Source organism: Lampetra fluviatilis, chromosome 5, assembly GCF_964198595.1.
Source record: "Lampetra fluviatilis chromosome 5, kcLamFluv1.1, whole genome shotgun sequence".
NCBI lineage: Eukaryota > Metazoa > Chordata > Hyperoartia > Petromyzontiformes > Petromyzontidae > Lampetra > Lampetra fluviatilis.
In genome coordinates, this window is record NC_136279.1 from 21,828,582 (window position 1) to 21,853,049 (window position 24,468).

The 24,468-nt window shown below is 52.1% G+C and overlaps 1 protein-coding gene across 8 annotated transcripts in view; it reads left to right on the forward strand.

The window, feature by feature from the left end:
• The window catches only part of LOC144932757 (Friend leukemia integration 1 transcription factor-like), a 46,971-nt gene extending 25,612 nt beyond the window's left edge, over window positions 1-21,359 (forward strand). For 5 of the 8 annotated variants that reach the window (XM_078857173.1, XM_078857176.1, XM_078857180.1 and 2 more), the window contains exons 4-9: window positions 1,530-1,733; window positions 6,025-6,096; window positions 17,840-17,911; window positions 18,698-18,754; window positions 19,258-19,305; window positions 20,703-21,359. In XM_078857173.1, the coding sequence (XP_078713299.1) occupies window positions 1,530-1,733; window positions 6,025-6,096; window positions 17,840-17,911; window positions 18,698-18,754; window positions 19,258-19,305; window positions 20,703-21,343 (1,094 nt within the window). In that variant the 3' untranslated portion in view covers window positions 21,344-21,359. The remainder of the gene's footprint in view (window positions 1-1,529; window positions 1,734-6,024; window positions 6,097-17,839; window positions 17,912-18,697; window positions 18,755-19,257; window positions 19,306-20,702) is intronic. The other 3 variants (XM_078857174.1, XM_078857175.1, XM_078857177.1) reach the window with 3 other exon arrangements.
• Window positions 21,360-24,468: the final 3,109 nt, after the last annotated feature.

The window sequence follows — 24,468 nt, forward strand, 5'->3', positions numbered from 1 at the left end:
GAGACAGGGAGGGCTTAAGAATGTATATAGCAATAAACAACAGCCACCGTGACGGTGACGTCACCACGGCGCCCGTGCCAGACCAGGTGCGCTTTGAGGCCACGTGAAGTGGTCACAGGACAGACCCAGCAGGTGCGGGTTGGCCGACTGAGTTGACTGGCAGATGCACCAGCTGTGTCCTCCTCCTATGCCAACTTGTGCTGAACCTCACTCTCGTATGTCGAGCGAGTGGGAAGTGCTACCCTCTAATGTGTGCGGAACAGAGGTCACTTGAAGAGGAGGTCTCACAGGTAGCTCTGTGATATCCGCTTCCATGGGCCGTTCTTCCAACACAAATCATTGCGCTGGTCTGCGAGATATATCCTGCATCATGGCATCTTTTCGTGATGTGACACCGACAATGCAATTGTGGGAAAAAATTTGCATGCTGCCAATAACACAATCGGAATGAAACTGGCTACAACAAACAACTGCAATGTAGGCAAATAATGCCTTGCAGCCTCTGTTTACCACGCAGCGATTCAACACCGTGCAGTTTGTTGATGGTCGCCCCATTAAGTCTCTCTCTTTCTCGCTCTCTCCCTTTTCGTACGACATTCAAATTCCCAACGTGGAGCATGGCATTGTAACGACCGCTTGTCGAGTTTGCTTCTCCGTTGTTTGCCGGCATCACGAGTCGCTCGACGCGTCGCGTTCGTGCCTCGCCTTGCGAGCCGACTGCACAAACCGCACCTCCGATTAGCGCGCTTGGCTACGTACGGTGCGACGGAAGTTAATCATACATACGCACAAATAACGACGGTCACCGTATCGCGCGGCGCTTTAAGGTGCGTTTCTGCGGCCGTCTGGAATGCGAATACTTCCGATATTAGGGAAGCCACTGGAGTTATGCACTTTTAAAACGAAATGTAAAAAACATTTTTTAGAGGTCTCTACGCTAGAGCAGTGCACACGGGTCACACTCAGGTCACACAGAGGTCACACAGAGGTCACACACAGGTCAAACGAACATGAGCCACACGAGTGCCCGGTCACCACTCAGTCTCGTTAAAAGCTACGTCCCATTACCCATTTTGTATTTAGTTTGTAGTCCTTCCCCCCGCACCTTCGATTGGCACAGTTTACTACTTTACAGTGCGAAAGAAATTCAACATACGTACGTGTACAATGACAAAGATCCCCTATATAGCCTTAACAGACTGTTGGGGCAAGTGCTGTTAGCGAGCACCTATGAAGGCTGGCAGGGCAGACGAGGGGGTGGGTGGCCAACGCCACGCCCGGCCGCCTTTGTCTCCCCAGTGGCGATGTTTACACACCTCATCAGGTGCTTATTTGAGGTAGAGTCGACGTAGGGGAGGCCCAGGACCAATTCAAATAATCGTCACCGGTGTTGGCCATGTGCGGGAATCGGAACTCGGGTTGCTGGGTTCATAGCGCAGTGTGTTTTCCGCTGCACCACTGCGTCTCATACACCCCAACACATTCATGTGTTCCACGGTCACCTTCCCCCCCCCCTTGCCCGCTCGCAGACCCGACCCTGTGGACACCTGAGCACGTGCGCCAGTGGCTCGAGTGGGCTGTGAAGGAGTACGGCCTCCTGGAGGTGGAGCCGGCTCTTTTCCAGGCCGTGGACGGCAAGGAGCTGTGCAAGATGAGCAAGGAGGACCTCATGCGCCTCACGACGGCCTACAACGCCGAAGTGCTGCTGTCGCACTTGAACTACCTCAGGGAAAGTGAGTGGCCTCCTCGCGGCCGGGTAGGCCGGGGCGGGCGGGTGGGTGCGTCGGATCGTTCGTCGCAGAGGGCGGGTGCCGGACGGGTCGATGGCCAGGTCGCTGGTCAGGCCGATGGTGTTGTGTCTGGTCAGGTTGATGGTCAATTCGCTAGCCACATCGATGGTCGGGTTGATGGTCAGTTCGATGGTCAGGTCGTTGGTCAGACTGCCGGCCGACTCGATGGACGTGTCGTGGAGTCCCACAGCCGCCCACTGGAAAATTGCCACGTCGGCGAATTGGCTCCTGACGATTTAATCAGGGCACGCGAGACAACAGTGGAATTCTTCAGAAGGAAGAGCACCCTTCGGGTGGAAAGGGCCCCGTGATGGATTTAGACGGGGGGGGGGGGGTCACAGAGAGAGTCTATTCAGTGACGCAACTTCTGTTCACACGTTGGGTCGCGAGCGCCTCTTGATTTCCGTCGCTTGTGTTGCGTCGCTTGTGGTCTTTAAGAACGGTGTCGTGGCAAATGACCTGGACGACCCAAATTTGTTGTTATTGCTTTAGAATGTGGCAGTAGATAACCGTCGGGTGATTAATAAAATGAGTTGCACAATCGGTGTGGCCCACACCCGTTACCAAGGTGCCCCTCGATTTAAGGCGACTGCGAAACATTCAAACGCGTTCACGGGGGGAGACACAAATGTCACGGAGCTCGGTGGGGGGGGGCGAAGGTTTCCACGCGAGAGGACACGGCGGTGGCGCTAGAGCCACGTGCCCGCAGGTCACATGCCACAGGGTCACACGAACAAGAGCCGCACGAGTGCCCGACCACCGTTCAGTCCGGTCACAAAAAGCTACGTCTCAGTCAGCCGCGCGGTGACACGTTAATCCACACGATGCGTTAACCCACACGATACGTTAGCCCACACGATGCGTTAGCCCACGCGATGCGTTAGCCCACGCGTACACGTCACCGCACGCGATACGTTCGTTTAAAATGACGAAGGGACCTTCGTTAACCCCCCTGCCTTGTTTGGGACCTCTTTCTCCGGACGCTTTTAACTCTACCTCTGTATTCTCTTCCTGCTAATCGGACGTTTAAAAACAAGAGGTAAGAATACACTGCATGCCCCCCACCATCCGCCGCCACATCAACCGACCGGTGCCCTCTGGCCATCCCGCATCCCCGCGTCCCCGCATGCTCAATAACTGTTGACGAGAGATGTCCTCACTCGCAGCTTCTGGCCGCTAAAATTCGAACACCGCCACTGCGCTGGCCTCCTCCTGGTGTCTTGGCGCTCCCTCACTCCTTGCCGCGAACGCCCCCATTCATCTCCTCCGCTCGGTGCACGGTCGCCCTAGGAAAAGACCCGGTGGGTTGGTGAGTGGGTGGGTGAGTTGGTGGGTGGGTTGGTGAGTGGGTGGGTGGGTTGGTGAGTGGGTGGGTGGGTAGGTGAGTGGGTGGGTGGGTTGGTGAGTGGGTGGGTGGGTTGGTGAGTGGGTGGGTGGGTTGGTGAGTGGGTGGGTGGGTGGGTGTGCGCTGGAGAGAGCAGGGTGGGGAGAGGTTCTTGGGGTGGCGGTGGTGGGGTTGAGGCGGAGGGGAGGGGGAAGGACGAGAGGGCTGGATTTTTTTCCGTCAAGAGTTTAATGATGAATTCCGAAGAGGGAATGAGGTGACCTGGCACGCCTCACTCGAAATCCTCCTCGCCTGCCCCTGCTGCTTGGCTGCAAGTAAACTGGGAGCTGCCCCCCACTCTGTTACAGCGCCACTCCCACACTTGACATGTGACGACGTGGATAGCGCCCTGCAGTCGTCACCGAGGACAACGCAAGCTCGAGGTAGCGGCCACTCGCCCCCCTCCCCCCGAAGTTGCAAAACGAGAGAGACGAGGGGAGAGCGAGCCTAGGCCTGACCCCCACTCCCCAAAGACACAACCCCCCACCCCCACTTTCCTCTCCGTCACACCCCCCTCACACCCCCCACCATGTGCTTGCCTGCCTGCCACCCTTCACCACCCCTTACCACCCGCACGCGCCCCCCCCCCCCCGTTCAACGCCCCTGCATGGCGCCACCTCTCCCTCCTGTGGCTCTGCCTCCCCGCCTGCGTCCGCCCGCCTCTTGACGTTTCCCTCGTGAGCCCTGGTGGAGCTGACGAACGGAACGCGAGAACGTTCCCGGGCGCGATTCACGTGTGGATTATTGTTTTTTTGTTTGTCCGGGTTGGGTCTGCGACGTCGGCCGCAAAACCGTCGGTCTCTCTTTCTCGGAATCTCCGTCACGCACTCCTGCGGGCAGCTTCAGGAGGTTAAACGCGGCCCATCCTGCAAAAAAAAAACGACACTCGGATTACAAAGCGGACGCGAGCCGTACGCGCTAAATGGCCCAGCGTAACTGTCATCCCACGCAACGCGCCCGCGGTCCTGCTTTGCTACCGTTGGGACTGTTGCCACCAATGGTGGTGAAGGTGCCCTCTGTTCAATTTCCCGTGACGGTGTCGCCTGGCTCAAAAAAAGAGATTCTGATTGGCGGAAGAAATGCATTTGTTCGTCGCAGAAGAGTTCTTCCTCCGCGGTGCAACGAATGTTCATTGGTGTGGGGTCGTAACGATGACAAAAATGTAATCGATTCTTGCACTCGCAGTACGTGCATCGTCAACTCGTGCAAGTAAGAATCGAGTACGTTTCAAGATTCCAAACCTAAATGTAATACCGTCACACGTACCGAGTGCGTGCAGCCCTCTGTCTGTCCCACTGCAAGGGCGAAGGTAAAGGAGGAGAATCCATTCGTGAATTCCGATCGCCGCTCCGATTCGCGACGTTTCATCGAATTGCGGAAGGGTTTTAATGGTTGGAGCCGCGTTTGACTTGCATGCAGCCTGCACGTTCAAGCGCTTGCAGAAAGCACGGACCCGTCAAACGAAATTGAGCATGCCTGTGTCCCATCGATTGCAGAACAAATTCCAGCCTCTGCAATTTGTAATTGCAATTTCCGACACGACCACACGTTCACTAACTCTGTTAACAAAGTCCTATTGAATGATCGTACGGGCATATTTTTGAAATTTACATTTAACTTTAACTGCCACTGCCTGTGCAGGTAACGCACACTGAACTAATCCCTATCCACCGATTATACTAACTGATCATACTCACTGATTGTATGATTATTATTGACGTTTAGTGCGTTGTGTGTGTTGTCATCTATACAGTACAACGGTTTCATGTGCAGGGAAACCGGCTTCTTTGAAACACAAAAAAATATAATTACGGTATCATCAATAATGTGCGGCCTGGATAATGTTAAAATCCATGGGATTTTTTTCTTCTTTCGCCTGAGGCCTCTATCTCGTGCGGACATCCTCACGAGATGTGCACAGCCCGCATCTGTCAATAACGCCGAAACCGTGCGGCAGTGTGGCAAAAGTAGCCCGGATTGGCATGGCCCCTATGGTTGCAAGGATTGAAATAGGGAAGTCCTGCCCCTGTTCAATTCACCGCCCCTCTTCATGAGCACGGTGCCTGGGGTCTCTCCGGTGCCGTGGCGCGGTGGGGCGCAGTTGCACCGCTTGCGCACTCCTCTATCACCACACACTACCGCTGCAGCGCCGCGATTACCGTCGCGTGGGGCTCGTGCATACACACGGACATCATCGCCATCACGATGGACAATCAAATATTGGAATCGGGGGTGGGGGGGTGAGTGGGGGGGAGGAGGGGATCTTGGGTTCTGGGAGAGGTCCTAGGGGCAGGTGACAGGAGGCGGGGTTGTGGCAAGGCTGGGCGGCATGTCTTCGTACCATTCCTGCCCGTGCTGGGTCCGCACCCCCCCGCTCGCGTGACCAGAAGCACCCACACTACCTGCGCTGCTCGACTTTGCTTGACGGAGATGCGCTCACCCAAACCCGTGTCCTCCGCTGCCTTGGCTCTCGTACACATACGCAACTCGGACACCGAGCACACACACCTAGCACGCACACACGCACCTAGCACACCTAGCACTCCGCTTCCGTGCACACGACACAACACTTAGGGAAGAACGCATTTACAAAGCTGCTCTGACGGGCAATGCTCCAGAGAGCGTTCCCCCGGGCGGCAAAGTAACACGCGAAGCGCGCGTTTAAATTTAGGGATTTTTTTTAATTTACTCTGCATTTGTCCCGGCGACTGAGCCCCATGACCATCCAGGGCACGCCGACGTGGCACGAGAGGACGTGGGAGAGGAACGCGAACGGCGCGAGCGAGCGGTCGAGCGGGCGAGCGCGTGTCCGCGTGCCTACCACGAGCGGCTGTTGTGTGTCTCCTACAGGCAGCTCCGCATTCGCCTACCCCAACGCGTCGGCTTACTCGGAGCAGGCGGCGAGACTCGCCACGAAGCCAGGTGAGATGCGGGGGGGCGGGTGGTGGAAGGGGGGCACAAGATGCAGCACGTGTCGTACACTCCCCCTCCCCACAGATGGGCCATTGTTATTGGTGAGTGGCCTATTTTTACACCATGGGCCCTTAACGTGACATCACTGCGTTGTATACAACCTCGCAAGGCACTGCAGTGGAGCATTAACAATGTGTTTAGTTTGGTGTCCCGCACCTCCAGTTAGCGCACGGTTGGGCTACGTACGGTGCGCTTAGAAGGTCAACGTACATAGTAACGTAAAACACCGCTGACGCGAGATTTCGGCATTCGCTCATTCGCCCCGTGCACTGTCGGGACGGTTCTGTCCACTCTTGTTCGTGCACGTGTGGGCGAGGTGTAAGAATAGCGCGTTGCGGAGCGGTGGCACAATGGGTTAGCGCACTGCAGCTACTGGACATCTGCGAAAAAGAGATTTTTAGCTCATCGGATTCTTCCAGTATGAATACATATTCTGACTCTGTTTGAACCCGGTAGCCCAACTAGTTAGAGATGGGTGGCAAGGTTGTGGTGCAATGGTTACACTCTTTTTTGGTGCCATCCTTTATGAAGTTTGTATGTTTCCCCCCTGTTCTGTATGCGTTTCCTCTGGGTTCTCCGGTTTCATCCCAAAGCTGAAAACACACGTGGTGTAACTGGTATTGACCAAAACATCCCACTGCAAAATTAGTTTTTTACCTGTGATGACTCGATTGGAATTACACACGCGGCAGCAGCAGTGACATCGCTCCCAGCCTCTGCGAAAACCTGGCAGGGCCCTCCTGAAAAGAGTCTTGAGACTCAGTCTTTCCTGGATTACCAAACCTAAACTTCCCCCCCCTATAGCCTTGACCAACATACACTGACCAGCGTGGTGAAGTATGGTTAAACAACCGCCCTCGACTGACACAGCATGGGGAGGCCTTCATCCGGAAGTGAGATTGAAATTATTATACAGCGAGATGTTAACTACCTCGCCTGGTATACAGGAGGTTGTGGATTAAATCCCAAACCTGACGCCTGCTGTATATATGGAGTTTGCGTGTCTCCGGTTTTTTAGCTCCACATTCAGAATCAACGTGCGTTCAGAGTATTTGTCTGTTTTCAATTTCGAACCGATAAGCCACTTCGTCGGGATATCATTTGTGATAGCCAGGTCGCTTCTGAAAAAAAGAGCTACACTGCTCAGGAGGCCTTACCTGGTCAATTTTTATATATATAGTTTAAGTTTATAGGACGCAGTCATTGGCAGCGCGCGCGGGCATCTGCGCTGGGTAACGCGACTCACCTGTGGAGCTCAGGTGTAATCCCCGTTCGCGAAAAACAAATCCCACACGCGCGTGTGTCTGCGTGTGCGTGCGTGGGTGTGTCTGCGTGTGCGTGCGTGCGTGTGCGTCTGTCGCTCCGTGCGGCACCGCCGCGGTTCGCCAGGCCGGCTGCCCGGACAGGCTCGGAGGCATTGAAGGGAATCACTGACTGCAGCGATTTTCGATGGGGTCGGTGGCTTTAGGGCTTGCGGAAAGAAAATAAATAAATTGGTAAATAAAAATGGTGAGCGTGGGATAGCCGCCGTACCCTGATTTGGAAGTGGGTCCTGGTGGAGGAGATTAGGTAACAAGGTACAGGAACCACTGGGTTGGGGTTCTTTCCGACTTTCCGATCCAGGTGTGCAACAAATGTAAACTATTTTTTTTCTTCATAAACCTGGCTATCACAAACAATAGCTCAATGAAGTGGCTTATTTTCAGTTGAAACTTATTCATAATGAAGTGTTTTGGGTTAGATCGCGTTAAGTATAAATGTGTCATAACCCTCCACCACCCGACACAGCCGGTAAGGTTTGTCACGTAAACAATGCGACAATTAGTTACTACTGAAGCCCACCGGTGTATTAGAGAGTAAATCCACAACATTTACAATTTGAGGAGGACGTTTCGCTGGTAATTACATCCAGCATCATGTTGCTGGATGTAATGTGGATGGGCGACCAACGTGAATACGAGGCTTGTTTTATGCCGCTGGGCTACGAGGCGGGCGTGTGGAGGCAGTACAGAAAGATCCACTGTTGTACTCTACTTCTATTCCCCTTGACGGGGTGGTGAAAAGTGTGGTTCAGTAACCGCCCCAAAACTTGTATGATGCGGGGAGGCGCTCGTCCAGTGGTCGATTGACAGAATGGCTGTTGATGTGCACGCGTACAGCCATGTGTAGGCAGTGCTGGATTCTACGAGTAGCACAAGTAGCTACATGTGCTACGGGCCCCGCTCTTTCATGGGCCCCGCGCTAAATGCTTTAAAGCTATCAATTCCGGTTCTGCACTTTCTCTATTACTGTAGTACTATACTGCCTTCAATCTTTATGAACGACTGGGTGTTTAAGGTTAGCGATTTGTCGTATTATCTGGCTGTATAACAAATGAAAAAATACAATGATTTTACTATGCAATCACGAGACCTCCTTTGCCAGTACCAAAATATAAGAATAGGTTTTCCCCCTTTTTTCTGGCAACAAAACTGAAACCTTTTTACAAGGAATCATGTCTGCATTAACCACAATACTTGTGGTCAGAATGCAAACAAAAAAACACACTGATAATATAAGCATCGTCCTTGAAACGGATTGGTCCACACCAGAGACAGCTTTCTTTTGAGTCTCGTCTCAAACGGTGCTAGACCAGAGGATGCCAATAGGCAATAATTTGGTCATTTTTGTCTCTGGTGTGAACCAATCAGTTTCAAGGACAATGCTTATATTATGAGTGTATATTCTTATATCTTTACTGTCCAAGTAAAAAAATTGTGTTTTAATTTGTTATTTATTTAGGGCCCCTTTATAACATATGCTACAGGCCCCGCACTAGCTTATCCCGTCACTGTGTGTAGGTAGGCAGGTCATTGGAAAAGTGAACCCTGTAAATCTGCATTACTCGAGGCCCAGTCCTTGTAAATGCCAGGGTGGTACAATGTTATAGCTATAAGACATTATTCAGTGGAAACAGGTCCACGTGTTGGTGTTGCATTATTGTGGATTCGTGGAGGGCCTGACTTCAGTAAAGCCGGTAAGGCGGCAGCTATCGGCGGCATCTGCCCGAGGGGTGACACAGGGCTGTGGGCGAACGTCGCATCTCCAATGCCACAACCTTGTCTGGAAACAGCCGATGGCTTTGTTCTGGCTCAAACAATGTTGAACCAGGAGTTACGGCAGTCCAGAAAAGCATAACAACAACAAAAACTTCTATAACGGCGGCAAATACCCTTTTAGGATTCTATAAACATTCAATAGTGTTTGTTTTGACCGCAACATGAACGCGCGACTGGCTCTGCGTGAACAAACCGAAAATCTATACGCAGCTGCACTCACTTTCTCTCTCTCTCTCTGACACGCCGGTCCGAATGACCCAGTCGGTCGTGGTCACATTCGTGGGGATTACCCTCAATTACAAAAATTGCCAGATTATTGCCCCCTCCTGAAATGCTCGCCAGGCCTGGCAGACCCCACGTGCTGGGCTTGGCTGCTGGTTCTCTTGGACGTCAACCGCAGCCCCTCTCGCCCCCCCCCCCCCGTACCCCCCCCCCCCCCTCCGTGCTTGTCAGCGGTTGTGTGGCAAAAGCATAAAGACATCGCTAAGATGGATACTATCGGCTCGGCCCACCTGTCCCCTCTGGCACCATGGCCGTGGCCCGCGCTCGTGTACCCCGATCACTGCCAAGCTTTGAAGGCTTTTGCGACACCGCGCATCGAATGGCCTCCGTAAGGATTTGCCGTTTTGATGCCTGGCGAACTACATGCCAGTGACACAACGACGACGTAAAAATGAGGGTGATGATGGAGCGGACAAAACTGTGCGAATGAGACTGGGAAACAAAACACCCCCCAATAAAAATATAAACTCTTTCCGTCCCATCTTTCACCGCCCCACGCCGACCAACGTGGTGAAGTATAGTCAAACGACCTCCCACGACCGACACGGCATGCGGGAGGCCTTCATCCAGCAGTGGATCCACAAAGGGGCGATGTGTAAAGCCCGACGAGCCGGCTCGCCGTGATCAGTGTCCCTACGACGTGCACCACGTGACGCAGGAGGGTCGTCCGATCAGTCGAACTTAAAGCGCTCCGACTTTAAATACCTGTACTCTTTGGTTCTTTCGGTAAAGTCACGTAGGTGAAAATAAAAATTATTATAAAAATGAAAATAACTAAATTAAATCACGACGTTTCGGGCGCAACACAGTTATTTCATTTTTATTATTATTTTAATTTTCACCTACGTGACTTTACCGAAAGAACCAAAGAGTATGGATCCTTGCAGTCACGAAAACTTCAAATCTAGAATTAAAATACCTGCTTGAGAAGGAAGAGGATTTTTTTTCCCCGGTGTCGTATCCATCGATGAAACCCGCCGAACGCAAGTCGTGCGTCTAAACCGCGGAGGGTTCGTTACGATCCATGAACGAATGCGCGCGTTGCATATCAGCGGCGACTATAAATTCGCTTCGCAGCCGACAACGTTGTGACGCTGAAGATTAAAGAAGCTCTGCTTAGCCTGCTTGTCGGACACACACACGCACACGTGTGGCGGTGTAGCTATCGAGTGTGCAGACGGTGAAATTGCACCGAGGCCCACGGGCAGAATAGCGGGTGGGACAATTGGAAAAGGGCCCCCCGCCCCCCTCCCATATCACCAGGGCACATGCCAGTCACACTACACCGATGGACGTTCACATCTGGCACAGACACTGAAGGCTGACGTCTACGATGGCAATGCAGCATGCGTGAATGAGTCTTAATTCACCGATGGGTGTCCATACGACGAAATCACCTTGAATGTGACCCATCTCATCACATCTCTGAAGCTAAGTAGGCTTGTGAGCCGGTGAGTAGGTGGGTGGGAGTGTCAGGTGCTGTATATTTGTACGTAGGCTTGGGCGGTTCGCGAGGTGGATATCCAGGCGCCAGTTCTGCAACGGATTTTTGAATCTGTCTGTGCGGAGCTTTTGAGTTTTAGCATCCTCCCCCTCCTCCTCCTCCACGTCCTCCTCGCGCGCGTGGCGGGTGCTTCTCTGGGTTTCCTCCCCGTGCAAAAAGCCGCACTGCTCGTGAATGTATTCGGCCAAAACATCTCCCGGAAAATTCTTTCTCCTAGATGAATAAAGGGCATTCTTCTCCCGAGTATTATTATCGTTGCTGCAATACCAAAGGCAGCTGGGGTTGACACGTGAGTTAGCCACACTCGGCACAGTGGACTCCTCGACTCGTTGCGGTGGCTGAAAATACGACTGTCGTGGACAAATAAACCGAGAGCTTAACAAAAACGTAACATTTGAGCATAATTGCGCGCACCAGAAAAACAACACGAGTTTGTTATTCTTGGCCCCAGCGCGCCGCTAGACGAACCAGGCTGGGTCGTGCAGTGGGAGGGGGGAGGGATGGAGGCATCGGGGGGGGGCGACTGGGAGGTAGGAGAGGGGGGGGGGATATCGGGGAGGAGGGATAGGGGGCGAATTCTCCACTTTGGCACCAGACTTCCATCGCCAACCAATCCACCTACCTCCACCCACCCACACCACCACCTCCACTCTCTCCCTCTCTTTACCACTCACCCCCAACACCCCCCCCGCCTCCACCACGGTTCCAAAGAGGTGGAATTTTTTCAAAGCCGCTAAATGTGTTGATTGTTAACCGTTCTCCATTTACCCGCGTGGCCCAGTTGACTCGGACCACTATTCATTTCCATTCATTTTGTTTTTGAAATATATGATATCCACAATAAATAATATATTGGCGTTATATGTAATAGCTATGCAATATATAAGATATAATATATATGTTATTTATATATAATGCGGCTCAATCACATCCAGGATAACTTCGAGGTCACGGTGACACGGGCATACGCAGACAAAAAAAAACCAATAGCGTGGCATCTGTTCTCAACGTGGCACCGAGTCTCTGGGCGCACAGTAAGACGCGGCAGAGACAACTTGAGAGCTTATTAAAATCAAAAGCATTTGGATAAACTGAGTAAGTAAGCTGCTGGTTTCTTGCGGGGTTTTCTTTTCTCTCCCCCCTCCCAAAAAGCGGGGTTTTGTTTCTCTTGAACGGCCAATTCTGGCCGTGGTGTGTTGTTATATACACGGTTGTTATTATCCTAACCGTGGCCTCATCATAACCCGTCTTCTGTTGGATCGACTCAGTCACGTGGAGCTTATTTCCGAATAAAAATGCATTCAATGAACCCCCCCCCCTCCCCCACAATTCATGTGTCCTAAAAACGATATGTAAAGGGTATGGTGTATACATTTTAACACGCGTAGGTCTTTCACCACCGGTATTATACGACTCGCAATGGATTTTCAGGTCGGATCGGGCGGCCGATTTATTCATCGACTGTGCCGGGTGGAGGAGGGTGTATAACACACATTTTTACTCGCGCGATGTGACCCACAAAGTCATGATGAATCGGTGTATCCATTTTCATTTTGTGCATGGATAGTATCCTGCAGGTTGTTTGGAAGGACGTACAGCATAGTGTTCATTCACTCTGTAAATTTTTACCCAGAGAATACTCTTTATTTCAGCAAACCACATTTGGTTTGAATATTACGCATGGATTGGAAACCCGGTAACTGGCTACGTAGGATACGAAATTTCGCCACACTTCGAGATGTTACTCACCGATTAATAAAATGGTTTCGCCTGTGCTCAAACGAGCTGTCGTCTCTCTTGACCCGGTAGTGCAAATTCCACATTACTATGGAAGGTGGGCTAGGTTATGCCCAGGACAACCCCTGCTGCTGTTGTTTGACCAAAAAAGCAGTATGTATTTTTATTGATACATAGAGTAAAAAACTCTAAAAAAATGTATCCTAAATAAAATGGCCTTCAGTGTTTCGGCCAATATCTGTATTCCAGACTTTAGTAAACCAGCAGCATTGTTTGAAGCGAGTGAACTCTGAACTGGTTTCAGCCTGCTGGTGCTCATCAACAGAGCCACCGTGTAGCAAAATCTCTGATAGATTGTACAGAGCGAAAGCGATTGCCTTGGGGGTTGCCGAAGTCGAGGAGAAATCCTCGACTATCGCGAAGAGAACGCGGTACTCCTACGCCGCGCAGTGGCTGTAAGCGGAACTGCAGTTCCCACAGCGACGCATCCACCACCACCAGCAGCACCCGCGAGTTAACGAATGGTCTCGATTCACAGTCACGGTACGATGAAATAGAAGCGGCGAATGCGCCCCAGTGGCAACTCGTGACTGCGAGGGGTGATGTGAACCCATTACGTGCGACGTATGCGAATCGTGAAATGTGATTTGATCATCGTAAGCTTAGGAATCTTTATGAATCAGGAATGTGACGCATGGCCACACTTCGAGATGTTACCGATTCATTAAATGGTTTCGCCTGTGCTCAAACGAGCTGTCGTCTCTCTTGACCAGGTAGTGGAAATTCCACATTACTATGGCAAGTGGGCTAGGTTATGCCCAGGACAACCCCTGCTGCTGTTGTTTGACCAAAAAAGCAGTACTTATTTTTATTGATCCGAGGGATGATGGTGGGACAAGCCGACCTCTAACAAGAATGTTAACTCTTAGCCCTATGATTGAGAATCACGCGCTCATTAATAGTGCCGTTAATTTTTTGTCTTATACGGGCCTTCGGGTCTGCGACGATAAACCTCGTGTCAAACGAGAGGCGTGCATTTAAACGTATCCATTGTGCTTGCAAGAGGAGTTGGAGGCATTTGTCAATGCGTTATTTACTTGCACTACACACGCAACATTAACAATGCGGTTGTTGCGTGTAATTGGCGAGAATGCAATGTTGTGCCCGGGTCACAGGCGAGGCACGTAAGTGACCCAGCGGTTGGCGCACTGACCACCGGCCACACTCTCCACGTGTTTTCAATGACTTGTGGACATTCTTTGTTGCCCACGTGCGGTTAACCTCGCCGTGGTGCCGAAGGAGGAAAGGGGAGGGGAGGGCGGGAGCTTGGAGAGCAACACGCGCGCGCGAAACAGACTCGAAAATCGCCTGCTGCTCGTCGTGCAAAGGTTGCAGACATCAGACCTCATCGAGATTCGTATAGCGGCGGCCTTATTCCAAGGCGCTTTGCAGCAAGGAGACTTCAGTTGAAACCGAGGCTTTCGGATGACGCGGCATTTAACGTCGTAGGAAGTGAGAGTCGAATGCAAATCGACTTGACGTTGTATGGTTTTGCGCGACAAGGGCCCTGCACTGTGTAGATGGACTCTTATTGAGATCGAAACCCGTACACAACTGTGAGTTACCCTCCTTGCCAGGAGCATATGGTCACGATTCCGATTGTGAACATTCAATTGAGCATTATACGAGGCCACTTTCATGCACTGCGCACCATTGGGTTTGGAATCCCGCAATTCTTTGTCGGCCTTACGCGTTTGCACGTGTGTTGAGGAAGTGTGTACTTGCCCGCCCACAAGCATTGCCTGCGAGTTACAGTAATTCCAAACATCTTTTCATCATCAGCAACCATGATCGATTCACTGCTAGATGAAGGCTTCCCCAAGCCGTCGCCATCACTCGCAGTCGCGTGTGGAAGATGTGTCTCTCCATGCATCTCCCACTACCCCACCGTGTCCATATCCAACGCAGGCATTGATGTGAGTGTTTCTATATATAGTGTCGAATGTCTCATGTGTCCCTACATGAACCGCTTTGGATGAGTGGCGATATCAGCTTTGTCTTAATAAGTGGGTGTTTGAGGCAGAGGTAATGTCCCTGCTAGGATGGGGTCGGTGAGTTGGACTCTCATCAAAGAAACTCGTAAATGAACGTCTGGCTTTTGAGTACAAGTACGTGTGGTGCATGCTATGAAGTTCAACACGTAGGCTTTCGCGACAAATATGATGCTAGGAACTTCATGGAAGGATCAACTCGGCAACTTCAAAATCTCTAGATCCTACAGATTTTCCATGTACAGTCTACTGGTTTGTTATGTAGATCCTACAGGTTCCACGGAAGGTCCACAGAATGTTCATGCGCAGTTTGCCGAATTTCCGTGTGCAGCTTACGAGAATTGTCATTTACAGATCGTGGGATTGGCGCGTGCAACCCCCGTATTGTTTTTTTGTGTTTAGTGTTTTTTTTGTGTTTAGTGTTTGTTTTCCTTTTGCGTTTAATTGTTGACCTTTCCCCGCACCTCTGATTAGCACGGTTGGCTACGTACGGTGCGAAAGAAGTTCAACATACTACGTGCTTATATAGTTTATTTGTATTTATTTTTTCTAGCGACTAGCTTACCTTTTCTCAACTCTGCACTCATCTGACTCGAGCGTCCCTACTGGCTACATCTGCGATAAATAGCTTCATAGCTCTTCGGATTCCTCTTTCCGAATAAATGAATGAATAAAAACAACAAAATATTCCGAAATCACGCGAGAGCGCGGGCTCGAGACCGCGCGCCTTTTCCCATTCGACGGGCAAACCTCGCGAAGGCGCGGCAGCTGCACCGCTTGCCGCGTACGGAACGGGCGATGATGGCAATGACGGCGGCTACGGCGGTTAGCGGAGCCGCGGATGTTAAAAACAAAACGCGACGTGTCTTAAGAGTGCGCGTTTCCCATTGTGGGCAGTGCAGCCGTGGTGCTTCAGGGCTCTCGCTCTCTCTCGCTCTCCCTCCCTCGCCCTCCCTCGCCCAATAATGGGGTCGAGGTGAGTGCCCGTCAACAAAGCCTCCATTGCCATGAAAAAGGCAGGTGGTGGCTCGCTAATGTGTTGAAGCGAGATGCTCAGCTTTTATTTTCGGTGTTTTCCCCCTGTTCTTCACCACTCGCTATGAAAGGAGCTAGCAAAACTAATGGGAAGCATCAGCAGCGGCTATCAAGGCCAGAGTGTGACATAGAAATCTGCCGATGCGCATAAATCGTGTTCCTCGTTTGCGCTTACTTTTTACTGAAGTGTATGATCAATAATATTTGGCGGGTTCTATTTAGGACCACTGATACAGATCACCATGGGACCGGACCACTGAGAATGCGTCCGGCTCTCGCAGATCGGGGATGCTCAGCAGGACCCGAATTAGTACTCGGATATGCGACCAACCAGGGCTTGCCAGGTGTTGTAGGTTTGGGCCTGCGAGGTGTGGCGAGGAAGTGGCATTGTCGAGTGTCTCAGCCCTTCGTACGGATCGTGGTTGTTTTCCTCTTGATTTCCTCCCACGTGAAGTCAAACTCTCATTCATGGAATTGGTCAAACGTCCCACTGGAGCAAGGTCCTCTTGCTATCGCCTCGAGACTCGGTTGAGGTTTTTGTCCGGGCGAAAAACTGGCGGCGTTCTGCTACTATCATTGTTCAGTGCGAAATTTCGTGTCGGTGGTAAAACATCGTAAGTCAAACTCCAGCGTCTCCCTACTTAGGACAACGAGGAGCAGAGATGACATGTGTCTTCCGTCGTCACTGCTGGCGTCCCGTCATGCAAAGCACGCGTGAGCCAATGCAACGCGTGGCCTGGATAAATGCGCGAACAAACAAAATCACGGTTTTGTTGCCGTTGTTGTATTCACCCCGAAGGAGCGAGTGTGGACATCCTCGCAAGTGCACACGGCACATCTTGCCAACAGCGGCGTAAGCACGCCGCAGGAGCGTCGTAGCGAGCGGTTGTCATGGGACCCTGGTGCAAGGCGTGAAGCGAAGGGAGAGGCGTCGCATCCGTTCACATTTCCCCCCTCTCCATAGCCCACGGTACCTGAGCCCCCCTGTGGCCCGTGGGATCCGGCGTGCAGTCGCACCGCCTGAACACTCGGATGTCGACGCCACTGGCTGGCTGGCAGCGAAGCGACGGCGGTGGGTTCCCGTTGTGAATTTCCGTGCGGTTTACCCGGTGCGTGGGAGGGGGTGGGGAGGCAGTGAGGATAGGGGTCGTGTGTAACAGTGGGTTGGTGAGACAAGCGGGACCCCCCCCCCCACCACTATCCATTCCCCCCCCACACACCCCTCCCCCCCACCACTTCCCCCACCACCCCGTCTATTCTCACGTGCCGAGCCACGCCACCTGTGCCCACGGTGTACCAGCGGTGCCGCATCCATTCACGTTTCCGCTCCGCCGTGTCAACACGCTCCGTGTTTGATGCGTGTCCTGTGCAGCGTGCACGCGCGTGTGCGCGCGAGGGTGATGAAAAGGGGGAGGCGACGGGGATGGTCGGCACGCTCTGATGAACTCGCACGCTGGACACGTGGTTAGCGGAAAGGGACATCGTCCGGCAGTGTCGTCGTGTGCGGTTGGGTTGGGGCGGCGGATGCAGGGGCAGGACTGCGGGCGTAGCGGCTCGGCTCATGGAGATGTGCTCACGAGTAGGTGGCTTCTCGTTTGCGACGAAATTCAAAGAACAAAAACAAGCTTGGTTGATTCACGTGTGCACACGCGCGCGCACACGCACACATGCAAACACACACAAATGTAACACAACATGTCAGGAAGAGTCAAATATGCACAGGTACACACCACTGCAACCACACGTAAACACACGTGCACGCATAAGCGCGCGGGCGCACACACACGCACACACACACCACACATATGCGCACACACCACACACACGCACACCCACACACACGCACACACACACCACACACATGCGCACGCACCACACACACGCACACACACACATGCGCACACACCACACACACGCACACACACCACACACATGCGTGTGCGGCCGCGTCAGCTGTGCGGTTTGTGTGTGTGTGCTGCCCCTAGACCCATCTTCATATGACAGCATCAGGCGCACAGCGACTTGGACAGGCGCTCCGACCACCCCAACCACTAAAGGTGAGACAACGTCACAATGCGCCACCACCACCAACAGCATCACCAGCAGCCGTGATTTATCCACAGCTGGATAAATCTGTGTCCATATTTGTGGCCTCGCCCATCCCTGAGTTATGCCGCCAAAGTCTCCACCCTCCCCCACACTCCACTCGGTCCCTGTAACCCTGCCTGGTCCGATGGAACAGACCCCAAAACAGAGTTTGATTTTGTGTCTGTATAGATTGTAATATGAACGGTGGCGCAATGGTTTGCGCACTGCGCTACGAACCCGGCGACCCGAGTTCGATTAGTCCTCACGACCAGCATCAGCGACAATTATCTGAATCTAAACTTCCGCTAGGTCCGCTAATATGTCTGTCTATAGTTTTCTGGTTAGATTTTATGTCGCTATTTCATTATACCTGATGATGATTGCTTGTGTTGCAATCGAAACGTCGTATTCTATTATTTAATTTAATTTATTATTTTATCTTTAGACGTGAGTTAACCGAAAGAACCAAATAATAATTCATGCAGTCACGAAAGTTCTAAAATTAAGATTTCCGCTAGGTCGACACAGCCTTAAAAATTACTGCCCAGAGCAGAGTGTTAACATTGTCACTGGGGAGACAAAGATGGCCGGGCGTGGTATTGGCCACCCACTCCCACGTGTTCCCGTGCCGGCCTTCATTGGTGCTCGCAAACAGCACTTTCCCCAACAGTCTGTCAAGGCTATAGGGAGAGCTTTGCCTGTTTTTATATTGTAACGATTGTTGTCGCCTTTGTGTTTCTTCTCTTTGTGCAAAGGGAGCACGCCCAGCGTGCAGAGCCTAAACAAATCCACCGAGGGGCGCACACAACCTGGTACGGCGTTTCGCGTGTCACAATCCACCCGCCTTGCATTCGTGAACGGGGTGGGGTTTGTTATCGTTTGCATTGGTTCAGAGCGCTGTGTGCGTGTGCGGTGGTCGTGGTGGTGGTCGTGGTGCGGGACTTCTCATGAGATTTGCGTCTAATTGTTTTGCGGGGCGCAGTAGTGCAACGGCTAGCGCGATGCGCCACGAACCCGGCCACCCGAGTTCGATTCCCGCTCACGCTCAACACCAGTGACGGATTATCTGAACCGGTCCTGGGCCTTCCCCGAGGTCGACTCGAACTTAAAAATGAGTTCCTGGTGCGGAGTATTAAAACATTCGCCTCTGGGGAGCCAAAGGCGGCCGAGCGTTATGCTGGCCCACCTACCCCCTCGTGCGCCGTGCCGGCCGTCATAGGTGCTCGCCGACAGCACTTGTCACAACGGTCTGTTCAGGGGAATCTTTGTGCCGGTCTTTACGTGCGATTTTCGTCCTCTGTTTTTGTGATTACAGATCCCTACCAGATCCTCGGACCGACGAGCAGTCGCCTCGCTAACCCCGGTGCGTATTCTCCCACCCACTTCGGATGAGCAGAGCCGTAGCCAGACGCTTTATAAAGTAAACTTTTTTTTTACCAGGTCAGGCCCAATGAGATATATCGCTCTTTTCTTTGTACGCGACCAGGGTATCACAAATGATAGCTCAACGAAAGTGGCTTATCATCGTGTGGAAATTTATAGCTGCTAAATACTCTAAATGCACGTCGATTTTAAATGTGGAAGATAAACCGGAGGACCCAGAGAAAAATGCATGCGACCACGGGGAGAGAAAACATGCAAACTCCAAATATGCAGGCATCAGGGTTGGGATCGAACCCACGACCTCTTGTATACCAGGCGAGGTAGTTAACATCTCGCCACTGTGGCGATGCTGCTATATCTCCAGTGGTGCATAATTAATGCAATGAATACATTGTCAAAAACGCTGCGTGGTCTTAAAATGAATTTTATATATATTAGATCATTATTGACATTTCTGGCAATGGCCATTCTTTAAATAACATGAATAGAGGGGCTAGAGAGATCTAAGAGTGAAAAATAAGAGTTGAAGACCACACTTGTTTACACCATGGGCACCTGATGGGAATTGCATGTAAAACATTATTGTCTGTATCAATGTTGATCTTCTTTTGCAACGTCAACCGTGCTAATTACATTGTGCGGGGGAAGGACAACAAACTAAACACACAAAGCAGTTTTAAAGGAATGAGTTTTCAATCCAGATTAAAAAGTTCCATAGCTCTGCATCGAAACAACGTGTCATCATTGCGCCCCCCCCCCCCTTCTTCCACCTCCCCCCACTCACCCCCACTCACCTCCACCCCCCACTCACCCCCACCAGCCCCAACTCACCCCCTCATCCGCCCTAGCCCCACCCACCGCCCGGCACTGGCACCGCCCCACCAATAAGTTTGAGCCACCAGCCGCCACGTTTCCAAAAAGCTCACTCCGTTTCCAAACAACTGGGGGTTCGACATTCGGGTGACGCTCCCCCCTCGGCAGGGGGTGCCAGGGGCAGCCCTTCCTCTGCCCCCCCCCCCCCCGTCGATCCCCCGTGCCCCCCCCCCCCCACCAATGGGAGTTTGGCTACTTCTTGATGGACCGGTTGGTACGATTACTTCGGAAGCCGATTAAGATTCCACTGCTGCTCACGATATGAAATCATGACGTTGGTGAAAATTGCTCACAGTGATGATATGATGATGTTGCTGCCGATGCTGTTGCTACTGATGACGATCATGATTTGATGATGCCGAATGCCGATTTGCGGCGAATGCATGAATCGCCGCTGCCACTGCCGCTGCTAATCACGATGACAATACAATGTGCCGATTGCGATGAACCCGTTGATGGCTAACGCTGACGCCGAATGTTATGATTGGTGATGCCCTATGGTAGCAGCAGCTGACGCCGACCGCCACGCCGACGGCGGCGCGCTCGAACGTTGCCAACAACCAATGCCGTTCTCCTCCTCCTCGCTGCTCCTGATGCGCACAGGGAGCGGCCAGATCCAGCTGTGGCAGTTCCTCCTCGAGCTGCTCTCCGACAGCTCCAACGCCAACTGCATCACGTGGGAGGGCACCAACGGCGAGTTCAAGATGACCGACCCGGACGAGGTGGCGCGCCGCTGGGGCGAGCGCAAGTCCAAGCCCAACATGAACTACGACAAGCTGAGCCGCGCGCTGCGCTACTACTACGACAAGAACATCATGACCAAGGTGCACGGCAAGCGCTACGCCTACAAGTTCGACTTCCACGGCATCGCGCAGGCGCTGCAGCCGCACCCCACCGAGTCGAGCGTCTACAAGTACCCGTCGGAGCTGTCCTACGTGTCGCCGTACCACGCGCACCACCAGCAGAAGATCAACTTCGTGTCGCAGCACCCGCCGCCCTCGATGCCCGCCACCACCTCGAGTTTCTTCGCGGCCGCCGCGCCCTACTGGAGCTCGCCGGCGGCTGCTGGCATGTACCCGGCGCCGCCCGGAGTGGCGCGGCACCCCAGCCCCCACGTGCCCTCGCACCTGGGCACCTATTATTGAGCGTGGTGGTGGTGGTGATGGGGGTGGTGGTGGGGCTGGTGGTGGGGGATTAGGAGGGTCGGGGGTGGTGGCGGTTGCGTGCCATGCCGAGTGGTTGGTAGTGCGTTCCTGTAGTGGTTGTAGTAGTAGTGGTGGTGGTAGTCACCTGTGCCGGACTTGCAATTTTCCTGTGGGTTGGGGGGGGAGAAGCAATGTTACAAAGTGTTCCCAAAAAAGTAGTTCCTGTGTGGGGTCAGGCCACAACCCACACGACGTCACCGGGTGGATGGGACAACGTCGCAAGGCACAACTTGCTTGCAACTCCCCCCCCCCTCGTCATCCATTCGCCCCACTCCTGCAACGTCGGGACGATGCTTGCAAACGAGCACTGATGCGGTGTGAATTTAAGAATGAATAGCTTGACCAGATATTGATGACATTTTGTATTCAGGTCACGTCAAAGTCAAAAGTGTTTTCCGGCTCAACTGACCAATGTTTTTTTCTGCGCGTATTTTGTCTTCATCACCTCTGAGCCAGTGGTGACAATTCCACATTCCAATGACCGGGAGCAGTCCATTGCACATGACGACCACTGGTAGGACTTCCCACGGAGTGGTGGTAGTCGTTTCTAGCGAGCCCACATCTGCGATGGGCTGCCTCGGAATGAAACTCTCCAGCCGAGTCAAGCGCTCCATTCCACTGGGTCACCAGCACAGGATGTATCCCAAGTAGCGTAATTTCAGACCTTTGCTAACGAACACGCCCCTCCCTACTGCAGTGTCAACTCTGTGTGAGGAAGGGGGGGGGCACAGTTTGCTTTGCGGAGCTCGCTGTCTCACCCACACTCACATGTTGCGGGCCAGACGATTTGTGCCACCGTTTCTTCTGGGTACACTTTGTAAAGATGCGGAGAGAAGAGCAACGAGAGACGATGAAGTCTGCACCACCACCGCCACCACCACCACCATCGCAGCAACAATAACAACAACAACCAGACATGTCTGCCTGTCAGCAACAGCAACAACAAAAGCTGAATGACCCAGGCACAGTGAACAAAGATGGACAGCGCGTGACAATACGACGTGTCTCCTTGAGACAGGAGCAATGATTTTTTAAGAGACTTTTTTTTAAATGGCCGCTGTCGTCTTCAAGCAAGCGCCTGCTTGACCTCCTTGAACTCAAAGAGGTGCACCTCCTCCACTGGATTTGTAATACTGTACCGTAAACGTGAGAAGAATATCCCTTGACGGAGCGCACTCACTCGCCACCAAAGTTCTCAATGTGATGTTGTGTGTCGAAGAAAAAAAAGTAATAATGAAACGCAAAGCAGCATTTGTAAGGAGTTGTATCGGGCACGACGGAAACTTGTCACGTGTGCTGCGTAGTTGCACTGAAATGCGGAAAGGGAAAAAAACAACCCCTCTGTTACCCTTACTTATTTTGTGGACCGCGCATAGAATATCCCAAGGACACAGAACCACTTGCTCTCACAATCCTAATCGTGTACTGTACAATATTATTCGAAGCGCGTCCCGGTGTGGAATTATTTTGTCGTCGTCGTTTTCGTAATTAAAAAAAGAAGCCTCTCTTCCACCACCACTTTGTGAAAACAACGAATGCAAGGCATTGCAAGGTATTGTCCGCCCGTCTCTAGGGCCTGCGAGCACAATCAACGCGTCGCGTATCAATTACTGGAAAGTGCCTTTCTTTTCTCTCGTGTTCCCCATTTTGTGTGTGGGTTAAGACCAGCAGCAAAATACGGCCGTATTCGGGTATTAACAATAGGAATAATGACCTTTTTCTTTTTCAAACATTATCCCGGAAAGAAGAAACCTCACCGAGTCTCAAGACTCTCCTCTTTTTCCCTGTATTCAAGGTGGATCCTGCTGAGGCTCGGGCTGCCCAAGAGGTCCCTTTGAGACCCGTGGGCAGATTGCCACACAGGTTGGGGAGGGTTGGGGGCTGTTATGCACGAGCAACAACAAGAACATTAGCCCAGTTGTTGAGAGGGGCGGTGGGGGCGCTTTTTGGTTGAGTCCTGGCGGCAAATTGCCCTCATTTTGCTCTGATCCCCTCCCCAAGCCCCCGATTTACAAGAATTGGGTGGCGGCGTGTGGGAGTGAAATCGAGCGAAGAGTCCAGGAGAAAACCCGCCACGCATACGACGGGGGTGGGAGATGGGGGTGGGGGTGACACTTTGGAGATGTATAAAATATGTGAGCACAAGGAGGAGATAAACAAGCCACTCGTCAGTCCCACGCCGTCGTTTTTGTTGTTAAAAGCGCTTCAAAGAGCCGAGTCGCGCGACGTTTTTTTTTTCTTCTGCTGTAACCGAATTATTCACCGCTGATTGCATTGAACCCCGGTTCGAATCCCCCACCCGCTCCCCTCCGCCCACAATGTCCCCTCAGCAACGCACGTACACGAACGCTGGGCGTTTGTAAAAACGTCACTTTCACACAAAAAAATATTAAAAGAAAAAGGCCAAAAAAAATGTCTTTATACACGTGCCTTGATTTTTTTTATTTGTTATCTGTTTTATTGTTGTGTTTTTAAACAGAGATGACTAATTAAATTATGCATTAAATATTATTTGCTAACTCCGCTACGTGACGAGTTGAACTCGGGCTTTTATTTGCTAACACACGATGCGTGCAGATGTTTTTTTTGTGTATCTATGTAACGTATTCCATGCCAGGGTTTCCACCCCCAAACTCCAGTCCTTGACACCCACCGTACCATGCCATTCCACGCACCCCTCCCACCCGCAATGTCCATTTACAAAAAATCTAAATTAAGTAATGACATGCTGCGCGCGCCTGATGATTGGCAAACTGGTACCACGAGCCATAGAGCGTGCTGAATCAAATTAAGATCGACAATGCTGCTGCTGTGTGTGTGCACATCTGTTTGCCCTTGACCTAAGAACGTTGATTCGAGTAGAGGAGAAGTGTCGTGTTCTTGGCTGTGTTCCGTGATGCAGACAGCGCCAGCAATTTGACTCGGCGCTCTCCGCGTCGCGTTCTGAACGTGCGCAGCAATCATCCGGCGCGTGCGGTGTGCAACCCAACAATTGCATTTTGAACGGAATAGGCTGGTGAACTTGGAAGGAAAGGAGGCGTGAGTTTGAAGGAAAACGAGTTTAT